The sequence below is a fragment of the Vicia villosa genome, linkage group LG6 (assembly GCF_029867415.1).
Source record: "Vicia villosa cultivar HV-30 ecotype Madison, WI linkage group LG6, Vvil1.0, whole genome shotgun sequence".
Taxonomy (NCBI): domain Eukaryota; kingdom Viridiplantae; phylum Streptophyta; class Magnoliopsida; order Fabales; family Fabaceae; genus Vicia; species Vicia villosa.
Genome location: NC_081185.1, coordinates 67259401 through 67273118, shown reverse-complemented (window position 1 = coordinate 67273118; position 13718 = coordinate 67259401). Strand labels below are relative to the sequence as shown.

General features: G+C 32.7%; 2 protein-coding genes across 2 annotated transcripts; one reads left to right on the top strand and one right to left on the bottom strand.

Annotated features, from left to right (window-relative positions):
* The first annotated feature begins 853 nt into the window (after positions 1-853).
* Positions 854-2869, top strand: LOC131611614 (serine/threonine-protein kinase OXI1-like). The gene is made up of 2 exons (XM_058883553.1): positions 854-1495; positions 1770-2869. The coding sequence occupies exons 1-2, from the start codon at positions 1128-1130 to the stop codon at positions 2716-2718; spliced, it is 1317 nt and encodes a 438-aa protein (XP_058739536.1). The 5' UTR covers positions 854-1127; the 3' UTR covers positions 2719-2869.
* A 9550-nt stretch (positions 2870-12419) lies between these two features.
* On the bottom strand, positions 12420-13490 carry LOC131611613 (large ribosomal subunit protein eL32z-like). The gene is made up of 4 exons (XM_058883552.1): positions 13429-13490; positions 13175-13269; positions 12814-12995; positions 12420-12713 (listed from the first exon to the last, which is right to left on the bottom strand). The coding sequence occupies exons 2-4, from the start codon at positions 13262-13264 to the stop codon at positions 12584-12586; spliced, it is 402 nt and encodes a 133-aa protein (XP_058739535.1). The 5' UTR covers positions 13265-13269; positions 13429-13490; the 3' UTR covers positions 12420-12583.
* Between the last annotated feature and the right edge of the window lie 228 nt (positions 13491-13718).

Genomic DNA, 13718 nt, shown 5'->3' with positions numbered 1-13718 from the left:
GGGAAGATCAAAAACTCTAGACGAAAAACATTAAGAGGATTATTATTCAGAAAAAAATTGAGAAATTAAAATTGAATTATGATATAATGACTAGAACCTATTTACTATAAATGACATATTACCTGCCAAATAATTACTCATAAGATTTGAACCGACTTGTAGTCTGGCCTATTTTAGTCTAACCTATTTAAAAATTTTATATAATTAAATAAGTAAAATTTAAGCTATTAAAAAAATTAGACTATTTAAAAAAATTAATATGAAATGGACTTTTAAATAAAATTTTAGATTATACCATACTTTTAAAAATAGAATTTAATTGATATACAATGATGGTGTAAAAATCATAATTATCAATTTTTTATAATTGTTTGATTTTTATTTTAATCATATTTAAAATATTATATAGGAATAATTGTAATGCACAATTTGTGTAAAAGAAATAATGCAAATCGATTAATCTCTTAAAAGTATCATATCAGAACCAAAAAAATCATATACAATAAATCAAACTCAAATCATAAAAATTGATGGTAGATCTAAAACCAGGCATATTCCGGCCCTTCTAAATAGCCACAAACAACAAAACTACATTTTAGGATATTCAATCGACATAATCATACGATTCATAACTGAAAATCAAACGTGTAAATAAACCAAAATCTTTCATTCATGAAAACACGGTTTTACATGTCGACTAAACAAAAGAAGAACAAGATCATTACAAAAAAGACACGTATTCAACACAGATCAGATTAATCCGTTATGCATCATGCATCACATTTTCTTCTTCAAATTCCGCGTTTTCAGCAAATCCATTATATCCATTCATTCCACAATTTCAAGTTTGAAAACGTCCCATTAAAATCACACGTAATCCTCCATCTCTCAATGAGTTGTCCCTAACCAAAAACCTTCCTACAAACATAACACGTTAACAAGATCTCACGTGTCACAATACCACACGTGCGGTCCATGATATCTTGGTGAAAAGAGTCACACACGATAACCCCTCTCGCCTCCAACATTCATATAAAGAAGACTTTTTCTAAAAACCATTCCTTAAAAAGAAAAAAACAGTTTCGGATTAGGGGTCCACCCCGAGGTACGAGGTACCTTACCCCGTCATGAGTTACGGCGGTGAATCATTGGACTTCCGAAACCTGAAGGTGATATCCGCTGTCGGACGCGGTGCAAAAGGCGTTGTGTTTCTTGGGAGAATTTACGGATCGGCGAAAGAGGAATGGCTGGCTTTGAAAGTGATATCCAAAGAGCTTCTTCAGAAGAAGAATAATAACAGAATCGATAAATGCAAAAGAGTAACGTTTGAACAACAGGTACTACGTCGTTTTGATCATCCCCTTTTGCCTCGGTTGAAAGGAGTTTTTGAAACGGAGAAGCTAATTGGTTTCGCTATGGATTATTGTCATGGTGGGAATTTGCATTATCTTAAGAAGAAGCAACCGGAGAAAAAATTCTCAGAAGAAGCCATTAGGTATTACCTTTGATTTTTATTTTCTCATGCATGGTAAATTCTTAAAATGTGTTATTTAGAGGTATGTTGTTTAGTTATTTGTAGGGTTTTAAAAAACAGTCTGCAACAGCGAAAACAGCCAAATCTTGATCGTAACTGTTTTTTAAAACCTGATTATTTAAAATTTTGATTATTTATTTATGAAAGTTGAAATTTTAAAATTCTCCTTTATACATGCAATGATGAATTAAATTAGGGTTTGTTTTGATGTGATTGTTTTACTTTTTTTGTGAAGGTTTTATGCTGTGGAATTGGTGTTAGCATTGGAATATTTACACAATCTAGGAGTAGTTTATAGAGATTTGAAGCTTGAAAACATTATGATCCAACAAAGTGGTCACATAATGCTAGTAGATTTCGACTTATCAAAGAAACTGAATCCAAAATCACCCAACTCACTGAGTTGCAACTCGTCACCAGGCTCAAACTCGTCATCTGGTTCCAACTCGCCAGATATGAAAAACAGGAGAATGAAATGGTTGTCACGGTTTTATTGTCACCGTCCTTCTGAAAAACCGGAACTCAACTCAGCGAGTCAGATTGATCCTAACTCGACCTGTAAAAGGAGCGAGTCAGACTCAGTTGAGAAATCCAACTCGTTCGTGGGGACCGAGGATTACGTGGCACCTGAAGTTATCAAGGGGCGTGGACATAATTTCGCTGTCGATTGGTGGTCGTTCGGCGTCGTTCTGTATGAAATGCTTTATGGAACGACGCCGTTTAATGGTCCTAATAGAAAGGAAACGTTTCACAAGATTTTAACTAGGGAGCCTGAACTAGAGGGTGAAACGACGCCGTTGAAGGATTTGATTGTGAAGTTACTTGAGAAAGATGCTGACCTTAGAATTCAAGTTGATGAGATTAAGGGTCACGATTTCTTTAAAAGTGTCAAGTGGAACATAGTGTTGGGAATTGCTCGTCCACCGTATATTCCTCCTAATGAAATTGTGGACAAAGCTGGATTTTCGAGGAAGGAAGTTGAATCGTTTGTTCATGGAATATTTTTTCCTAAAAGTAAAAATAATAATGAAGAGATTAAAAAGGAGAAAAATAATGAAGAGATTAAAAAGGATGGAAAGGTAAAGGGTGAGAATGAAGATATCAATGATGGTGGTAATAAGAATGTGTGGGTTGAGAAATTGAGTCAGAATCATACTAGAGATGATAATTTTTTGATTTTTTAATTTGATTTGTTTGTTTGTGTTTTCAAATATTCTTTTGCTTTTTCTTCATTTGTAATTGTAATATGTAAATCTTATTTTTAGATTAGTTAAAATTTGTTGGTCTTGTTAATTTTATTGACATGCACGAATATATTAAATAAAATTTTATATCTATCATATAAGAAAACTATATGTTCTATATATGATTTTTCTATCTTTGCTCTTCTTCCGCCTATTCGCTTTCATAACTTTTCTCATGAATATGTTAGTTAGATGTTCGCTCTTTTTCACTTTTTTTTTGTTTTAATATTTTATGGTTGTAAAGTAATTGAAACATTTTTCGTCACTGATTTGTAATTTCAATCTTTCAAATAGCTATTTGTAGAATGTCCCTACCCAATTACAACTGTCATACTTGAACTCATTTTCTTCATTGCAGTATTTGTTCATCGATTGAAAATCCCCTTTACAAACCCTAAAATTTGTTTTATGCTAAAACAAGTAAAAAAAACCCTCAAAAGCTTCATTTATTTTTTTCCCAAACCCAGATCATTTAATTTCTACTATAATCTTAGATTTGTGTCATGGCAAGGCCATTTTAAGTGATAAAAGACGTCAACTACATAAAAGAACTTTGAAATTTTACTATAAAAATTCACCATAAATGGTATGTGCTTTCCAACAACAAAGAACATATGGAGATGATTTTTATTTATAAAGATGCAAGGAAAGTGTATTCTTCTAAATACAATACTTTATTTAAGTCGGAGTTGTGTGTGTTTAAAACATGAGATCTTATTTCAAAACACGGTTCCTTTAACTGTATGTGCATTCTTCGTTCGAAACATAAGGTTTAGATTAAGAACTTCTATGGTTGTCTGGCTTTGTCCTCTATTTTTTTTCTTTCTTTTCTGTATGTCAAATATGTAACTTGTTCATTTATGACGTTTATTATGTGATGGTCTTTGTAGGAAACTTTATGCAAGAATTTCTTGCATGGAGAAATTGGTTGATACATTTTTTTCTTAAACATGTGATCATGGGTGATTTTTTATGGTTCCCTCCTGGTGGTTTCACCATTCTCTAAGAATAAGGTCACTTAGAGGCTATCATAAATAAAATTTATTTAGGATATCAGTCCACATATTAAACTTTTGGAGGATTGCACCATTTTGATTCTTAGACCTCATTTGGAGAAGTCGGGGAACGAGGCATGATTTTTCCCGACTCAAGTAAACGAATATGTTGAAACTTTTAGTTTGTTCTGCTTCCCTATATATGATATAATCTTCAAGGATTATGATTTTTGCTTTCCTTTCTCATCATTTGAGCGTCATTTATCGTTGAGTCTAAGGTTGACTCCTTTTATGATGTTTCCTCCTTATTAGAGTTATATGATCTTTCCAATATTTATGTGCTCATTGTTGTTTTATGTGATGTGATTATGATATCAGCAAATGGTTTTAATGATGAGAACTATCGAATAGATGTGTTAATGACAGTCATTCTAAAGGTTCTCGATGATGGGATCTTAATAGGAATGAGATATCACAAGCCTCATTCATTTATATCTCATGTTTGTACTTACCATGATCTTTTTTATTTTTTATTTTTCAGGTTGTAGATCTACACGAAGACGGAACCTGAATTTAAAACAACATTGAAAGTGTAAGTTTTATCGTTTTTAGTTTTTTCATGTTGTAGATCTATATTAAAAGTGTAAGTTTTAACATACAAGTTTTCTCCTTTTAATTTTCCTCTAATAATCACATTGTTTGCTTGTGTTGATGTTTGCTCAAAAAATTTTCTACCAAGAACATGCTGAAGACAAGTAAAGTAAGTAAATGTATGAAAATATGGAGAACAATGGAACCACTCTAATGTCAAATCAACCGAGCCATGAGTCCAACCACCATAATTCAAGTATAATAATAAGTTAGTATAATATTATAAACAAATTTCTAGAAATATTATAAAATTAAAATAACAAAATACTATAAATCCATTAAAAGCATCTCCCTAATGCTCAATTCTCTTAATATTGTTGACAACACTTCAGACATCCATAATTATTTTTGCAAAAAACCGTGTTTCTTTTGAGAATGGTTAGTGATCTTACCTGATCAGATGGATCTTCAAGGCCTGCAAGGATTTGGATCTTCAAGGCCTGCAAGGATTTGGATCTTCAGTGAACTGGGGGGTGTACCTGCAAGGTACTCCGATGCTAAAGTGAGAAGATGAGCAACAAAGCGCAAGTACAAGGTAAAAAATAAAAAAATAATGAAATCTCTGACCCTCTAGTGAAAGAGGGTATTTATAGCCCCCAGCGCTGGGCCAAGATCTCGCTACTGGACTGGATACCCAGGCCCAATTAGGAGACTTCCAAGATTCCTAGGCGGAAATATCGGAGGTGAGTACGTGGTCTCCGTCCTGGTCAACCACTCCGAAGTTTAAGGGAGACGCGGTCTTTTAGGGATTACGTGGACTCCGTATTATTCGGGGGTTTGGATGTGAAGTAACCCTACGAGGAGGAGGGTCATTGGCATAAGGGCACGAGGAAGAGAGTCCTTGGTGGAAAGGACGCTCGGCGGGAGCGTGCTTGGAAAGTTTGAGACTAGACGAGGAGGGAGGTCCTTGTTAGATGGGAAGCTCGCGGGGAGCATCATACGCCGAGCACTCGCCGTAGTGCTTTAAAGTCGTTAGACCTCCAAGCAGCCGAGCACTGTTTGCTCTTTATGGACTTAGGGAAGATTTGAGCCTCCAATTCCAATTGGGCCGAAAGTAGACTGAGCCGAATCTTGGCCCAATCCAAAACAATAAGTATTAAAAAAACTAACATCAAAACAGAGTAAGAAACAAAATACATCGTTCTTAAGTTTTTATTTGATAAATAAATTAGAAATCATATCAAAAATACAATAAATTAGGAATGAAATTAGGATTAGGAATAAAAAAAATGGTCGAATTTCAAACTGGAACAGATGAAGAAACAAAATAAAAGAAAAACAAAAATAAAACTCTCAGCTCTCTCTTTATGATCGTGTCTTCTTCTTCCTTTCTCTTAAAAACACCATTTTTATGTTTAAAAAAAACATCTCTTTCTTCTTTCAAACATACAACATCAATTGTTATGAACAAAAATTCAACATCAACAACTCCTACAAATTCGAAAAATGAAAGATGCTTATGAGCCAAATCAAAAATAAATATAGGTGCTATAGATCCGGCGAGAGGTGATTGTGGTGGAGTAGCTAGCAATTTTTAGTCGGTATTGCAGCGTTAACAATTGCTACATGTCCGATTTTACTACGCCATTTACAACGCACACAATTATTGAAATAATATCAACTATCTATCCAATACTAAAATGTAGCCCAAAATTACTACTTTACCCTTACAACCAATATATTTTACACTACCAAAAGGTCTTTCAAGTAATTAACAAAATCAATATTCATTTATGCCATTTGTTCACCTATAATTGGTCAATTTATTCAATTTTTGTACTTTGCCAATACACTTTTCAGAAACTTTCGTTTCCCTCCAACAAATATACTCTCTCTGCAAGCAACACAAGCACCATACCTCTTTCTGCAAACATCACCAACACTTGTCCTTGTCTCATCACTTCAAAATTCAAAATAAAGTCCCATCACTTTTCCTTGTCTTCCTCCTTCTCTCCTAAAACCCTAGCAGACAATGTTCTCTTCACTTTTCCCTTTTCCATGTCTCTCTCTTTACTGGTTCTTTACCGAGGAAAATCATTTTTCCTTTTCTCTCTTCCTTCTTCGAAAACTATTTTTTCTCTTACTTCTTCGTTAAACTATGGAGGCATGTCTGTTATTATCAATAATGGTAGATCTGACGGTGCTGGTTAAGATATGCTGGTGGTCTCTGAAAAACTGAGGGTTAAGATATCACATTTGATGCTTTGAAGAATAACTACCTTCTTCTTCAGTTGTCGAGTTGTCGGTAGGTGTATCTTTACCCATTCAACTAATTTGTTCTTATTCTTTTTTTCCTGTAGATCTGTTTATGGATGTAGATCTGTTTATGGATTGTTATTTCCAAACTATTGATACTTCATATGTCTTTTTCGGGAGTAATATTTTTGGTTTAAGAAAAATGTTTGATCATTTCTGGTTCTGATTTATTGAGAGTAAGAGAGTTCTGATTTTTAGTTGATAGTACCTTTTATAAGGATTTGGTCAATTTTATTGAAGCCTCTAATGTCATAGTTAAGGTCCTTGATGCTTGAGATCCCTTGGGTACTCACTCTGTTAAGTAGAGATCCCTTGAGTGCTCGTTGTGTTGTCGTAGAAAAAATAGTGATGAAAGCAGAACTTGATAAATATCTTGTGTTGCTTTTAAATAAATTGGTAACTTTCTTGATCACCTTTTTCTCCCCTTTATCCTTTTATAATTTTTTGTCTAAATTAGTACTCATTTGTGCTTTTAATTTAGTGTTCCTCGAGAGTTTGTCGAGAAGTGGCTCAAGTACGTTCGTGAAGAATTACCTATTGTCGCTTTCAAGTGCAGTAAACAACAACAATGATCAAACCTAGGATTAAAATCTTCTAAAAACATCAAGCCAGGTAATGCTTTGCAATTGAGTGATTGCTTGGAGCTACGACACTGCTCAAACTATTGAACAACTATTCAAGAAGCTAAGAGCTAACAAAAGATCATTTTTATGGCTAATGTTAAAAGATAACCTACTGTCAATTTACCTGCTGTCGATTTAAATGCATTCATACATGAAGGTTGCTTACATTTCTCTCTATTTTGTGTTATTGTCTTTGGTATTAAACTCATTATTAATCATATAGTAAACTAAAGAAAAGAGTTTGTGTACCACTACCTCCGTTAAAAGTTCCTGGCTACCATTGTAACTCACAGATTCTATCCTTCTGGGTCTATTAGTTGGATGCGTGAGTGGTGGTTCATTAGAAAATAAGTGATATAAGAAGAATTAATTGATATTCATGCTGCAAATGTGTCCATGACAATTTGCATTGAATATGTTCACTTTTGCTTTTAATTCGAGATTTGACTCATGTATCATAAGATACTATTAACCATGGGTTGTTTTAATCTTTTTGTCCTCTATTTTATGGTCACAGTCACATTGCATTTTTTTGGTGATCATGCACTCTCGGTGGCTTGTAGTTGATCTCCCTGTCATTATGTTTGCTTCCAGTGGGTCATGGTTGCTTTCTGGTAGACTGGCTAGAATGCTCTTAATTGACTGTGAGCAAAATAGTAATGACTACCTCTTGACAATATCAGGTATGGCTAACCTCTTAATTGGCTAGAATGCACTTTGTAGATTTTTAGTGTTTGGCAAGTGTCTATGTCAATGACATTAAATTGAGAAAATATAGTTAGATTTAGTTGGTTTATCTCAAATTGAGAAAATATTGTTTGTGCTTCATAGGTGTGAACACATTGTTTTTGTCTTCTAACTTTTTCAATTTTGTTAAAGGCAGTAATAAACTTTTAGTATTAATTTTACTGCAATAATAACCAAGGCATATTGTATTGCATTTAAAAGATGCATTTAAAAGGATGGTGGATTCAATGATACCATTCCAGATGATCTAATTGCCTCAGGTCTCAAGGTAGCTCTTATTCATTTATAAGTGAGCAGTTGTCCGAGCAAAATGGAGTAGATCGAAAGTACTTAAACATAGCATTATACTATGTAATCTTAAGAATTGCATAATTGGAAATCTACAACAACAACAACTCTAAATTTAATCATTAACAATCTCAATTCAATTAGGCATTATGTTTCATGGTTTTCTGTTCTGATTAATTAATAAAGTAAAATTACTTCATTTTTAAATTTTTCTTGGACTATATGTGGCTTTGTATTGACTAATGAACGACATATCTATTTGTGTAGCAACACTCTGACATGCATTATCTCAAGCAAATTTCTATTGTGTGTCTAATTTTATTTATCTTCATAATGTAAACTACTCTAATTTGTAAACTGACTTTATTTTATCATAGGAATTGATGCAGCTGTTACATGTCTTATTGGTTGTCACGGTGTGGGCAGCAGGCGTTGGGACTAATTCAGAATGTTTTGGTTATTTTTGCTGTTGTCTGATGTGTTATTAGTGGCCTTTATATGTAGAAATGTATTGTATGTGTGTTGTATATTTGGCTTGGGGTGGAGATTGCAATGTGATGTTGTTTAGGTGTCTCACATATGTCTTATCTCCTGCCTTTTTATTTGATGGAAATAGAATCTGACTTAGCAAAGCTTTTTGAAGAGCAAAATTTATATTCATCTGATAGATTTTTGGACCAGATGCTAAATATCCCACACATATTGTATTGCTTCTCTTTTCTAGCCGGTTTAATAATAATATTGGTATGAAATGTTGAGAAATAATATGTTTTGATAATAGTTTGCATCTATATTATTTTTTTCCTTTTCAATGGACAATACAACAAGCGGAGATTTTATCCACTTAATAGAAGGAATTAACACCTTTTTGCCAATAACAAAATCAAACACTCATTAATGGCCTTTATTATAAAATAACATTAATTAAAAATCATTATTATAACTTTTTCCTAAATGGAAAATCTTCATCGGGTAGAGGTAGCGCGGCTAACAGTCCCGCAGCGCGTGTAAACTTGTCTCACAAACTTGTCTCAACCTTAAGCCTGCAAGGTTCATCAACAACGGGTGGAGCGATACCTGGATCATAACGTGTCATGCATTATGGACGTGGAGAAATCAAGAAGAACACAATCCAAACTATATGCGGCCTCTGAACCCGATAACACATATATTAAAAAGGCGAGAAGAGTATATGCAAGCTGTCATGCTTTTTAAAACAGCGGGTGATAACCAACAAAGATTGACAGGTAGGGAGTGGAAGCCTCCAATTCAGCATGTCGTCAAACTCAATACTGATGGCTCTAGCATTAATAACATGGTGGCGGGATGTGGAGGTGTCATCCAGAATCATGAGGGTGATTGGTTAGGTGGTTTCTCCAAATTTGTGGGAAGAGGGAATGCTTTACTTGCAGAATTTTGGGGCTTACTTGAAGGTCTGCAGCTCACTCAAAGAATTGGATACCGTCGTGTGGAAATTAACGTGGATTCGCTACAAGTGGTAGAAGCTATTAATACAGGTAAAGTTGAGCAAATGGACTGCATAGCTATCCTTCGACAGATTTTGGCGGAAATAGATACGATGGAGATGGTGATTATATCACATGTTTACAGAAGTGCAAATGCTTGTGCTGATGCCCTAGCAAAAATGGGCAGTAGGGAGAATAGCATAACTTTTTATAATAAAGCTCCAGGGTTTCTTCAAGATCTTTTGGATGCTGATAGATCTGGAATTTTGAACTCCAATGTAGTTTTTGTGTAGTTGTGTTTTTGTTTTGGGCTTTGGCCCTCATAATTATCAAAAAAAAAAAAAAAGAGGTAGCGCAGCTAAAAAAAAAACATTTTCAATTATTTGCAATCAAATCAATTGTATTAACTAAGTTGCCTATTTTACAATTTTTTAAATATCATAGTTGAGTGATACTATTTTTATTATCATAATTTTACTAAATTGCAAACCATAGATATAATGGAATTTTCTCATCTTCATTTCTTTCAAAAGGTTTGTTACTGATTCAATTTAGTGCAATATAATGGAGAGAAGAAAACTGATGACATCTACATAAATTTTAGTTTGAAAATTTTGGTTTTACAATATATTTAATCAATTCTATTTATCTATTATTACTAAAAATAAGAAATTATCTATCATTTAATTTTAATAAAATTAGGAATTTATTTTATTAAAATGGATAATATTCAATAGCCGTGCAGACAATTAATATTCAACTACCATTTAATTTTAAAAATTTTTTATTTTAAATAGACAATTAATTTTTTTAATAAATAATTGTTTTTATTTGAGAGATAAAATCTTTATTTCTACATAAACAATGAGAATCATATATTTTACTAACTCCTGTGAATTTTCTCACTCAAACTCACTATTTTTACGGGTCACTATCACGTTATTAGTAATATCTCAAACTCACTATTTTTACGGGTCACTATCACCACGATACCTTTTTTATTTTAATCAACAAAATATTTGTAAATATTTATAGTTATTAGTAATATCTCAAACTCATTATTTTTACGGGTCACTATCACCACGATACCTTTTTTATTTTAATCAACAAAATATTTGTAAATATTTATAGTTATTAGTAATATGTCAAGCTCACTATTTTTACGGGTCACTATCACCACGATACCTTTTTTATTTTAATCAACAAAATATTTGTAAATATTTATAGTTATTAGTAATATTTGTAAATGTTTATAATTATTAGATATATTAGATTTATCATGTTGATGATTTATTACATATTATTTTTAAATATTTTTAATTATTAGTGATTTTATAATAACAATTAGCAACAACCAAATTTTATAAAATAATCTAAGAAAAAAATGAATTTACCCGTGCGAGAGCACGGGTCTTCTACTAGTTAGTGTATAAAAAACGATACCTTTTTCAGCACAACTCAAGGACGACGGAGCAGTGAATGAGGAGCAAATGAAAAAAAAAATCAAAAAATCAAGAATGAAAAGAGCAAAGGAAAAGAAGTAAAAAAAAATGAGAATGAAAAGAGTAAAGATGGTGGCAATGTAAGGAAGAAGAAAAGGTGTTGTTTTGAGATACGAATGGGAAGACATGAGTCAAAAAAAAATGTTCAGCAAAGGAAAGGAAACTATTGCGATTGGTACCTTTTTGAAGTATTTATCTTCTTATTATGACAGTAGATTCAGTGTAATTTTCATAAACATATGTGATATAAAACCATTGATGATTAATGCTTTAAGGATGTCAAAATTGTTTTTGTTTGATATTTAAAGGATTGTTTATGTTCTGTGTAATCCTCTCCATTTTAAAAAAGAAATTGAGAGCTATTTTATTATAATTTTAAAAAAGAAATTGAGATCTATATTATCGTACTCTATTATTATTATCATGTTTCACTGTGCAAATGTTATGAGAATTAGATAACTATTTTTTCCTATTAAAGTCTGTGATAAAGCAATTTCGAAACTATCTCTTTCATACAAGATTAAGTAACTTATTCCTCAACTTTGAATTCAAGTATGGTTAGAATAGAAAAGTTTCATGCTGGAAAAAAAAAAGTTCAACTACATGATATCAAGTACAACTACTACTACGGAACTCTCGTGAATCTCTTATCCAAAGTTTAGCAAGACAAATAATAAATTGAATAAATATGCAAACAGATCTTAATCAATATCAGTTTTAGCCAGATCTGAATGAAACATACCTTTAAAAGTTGAGATGCTAGTTAATTTCAAAATTTTGATTAAAGAGGTTGGGAATCGGTAATGCGATGGTGAGTCATGGTGACGAAAGACAAGAGGTCGTAAATTATTCAATGATCATTACTACAGACACTGTAAGATTGTACCAAATGGAGCCAGAGTTGTGTAATTTGACAAAATCCAGCAAAGAGAATAAAAAGTCTGAAGAGTAACCTACTAACATCTACTCAAGTTCAACCAATATCATGCATATATTGTATAAACAAAAAGTGTAAAAAAAAGAAATCAGCTCAAAATGCAATGACTAATGCAATATTTCATCAGATAGTTAGAATGTTAAAAGAGAGCTAAAAAGAAAATGATCCATAAGAAATTGTGTCAAAATACTGAAATCAAAATATAACTTAAGTAGCCAAATACAAAAATATCTAGGATCAAAACAGAGTAACTCCTCAAAACAAAAATTCCAAAGATTACTTTCATGTTCATACAAAAAACAACCAAAGCAAAAATAATCCGACATACTGCAAAAAGAAATCACTCGTCCTCTTGACTGCGAAGTCTGGCAAGTTTGTTGGTGACAACAATGTCCAATTGTGCTGCGCGCTCAACAATGTCCTTTCTCTTCCTTGTTGAGACATTGTGTGCAATCTCAGCACAGTATGTCCTGAAGATTTTCAATGAAAACAAACAAATTATGAACATATCGAGTAAGAGAAAATAAGATATTGACAATCAAAATGAACCAAGACTAGTTAGTTAACTACCTGTTGTGCATCATCAAGAGTTCTAAATCCTTGACATTGTGGACAAGGAACTTCTTGAATCCATTGGGAAGATAGTGACGGGTCTTCTTGTCTGAACCGTAACCAATGTTGGGCATCAATGTCACTCCCTTGAACTTTCTCCTAACACGGGAATCAATACCCTTGGGTCTGCGCCAGCTTTGCTACATAACACAATAGAAACAACACCAAAACTTATAACCACCAGAATCAACTTCGATTACCGGAACACCAAATAAAAATGAAAACCCTAAACAATTTAACAATACGAAAACCCTAAACCCTAAAACCATAGATCCAATAATTTGACAAGCATAAAAATACAAAATATTTGTTCACATACCTTGACACATATTTTCCTGTCACTTTGAGGACGGATGAACCTCTTGACACGCTTCTTGATAATCTTCTTGGTTAGCAGAGGAACGGCCATCTTACCTATAAAATAACACAAACAAAAGGAATTAGCTAAATTCAGAGCTGAAATTGTGCGCTGAAAACTAGATTTACTTCACAATAGAGAAAACAAGAAAATGAACATCGCAAACGATGGAGGAAATTACAGTAGAAGATAATAGCGGTAGTGGTGTTGCGTACCTGTTTGAAGAGCTGCTCCTGGGATTGTAACAAAGAAGGAGGCGAATTAGGGTTTTGAAGTTGGTATTTATATAGATATAAAATTGGGCTTAATCTTAGCTGGCCCAGAGTGCTAAAATGATTATAACTGTCTATTTGGTTTCTTTGTACAAAAGTTGGGTGGGGTATTTAAAAATGAAAAATGTTAACTAATGTTTTTAGGGGTATTCTTTAAGGGTATAAAATGGTAAGATTTTTTTTTTGAAAATATGTATATTTATTCTATAGGAAATTAAAATAATTAATTTTTA

Excerpts from the sequence above, each read along its gene's own strand:
- LOC131611613 (XM_058883552.1), bottom strand. The coding sequence starts at position 13,264 with ATGGCCGTTCCTCTGCTAACCAAGAAGATTATCAAGAAGCGTGTCAAG. Across the intron at positions 12,996-13,174 it reads ACAGGAAAATATGTGTCAAG|CAAAGCTGGCGCAGACCCAA; the intron begins GTATGTGAACAA and ends TGTGTTATGTAG. Across the intron at positions 12,714-12,813 it reads CTCTTGATGATGCACAACAG|GACATACTGTGCTGAGATTG; the intron begins GTAGTTAACTAA and ends GAAAATCTTCAG.
- LOC131611614 (XM_058883553.1), top strand. The coding sequence starts at position 1,128 with ATGAGTTACGGCGGTGAATCATTGGACTTCCGAAACCTGAAGGTGATA. Across the intron at positions 1,496-1,769 it reads TTCTCAGAAGAAGCCATTAG|GTTTTATGCTGTGGAATTGG; the intron begins GTATTACCTTTG and ends TTTTTTGTGAAG.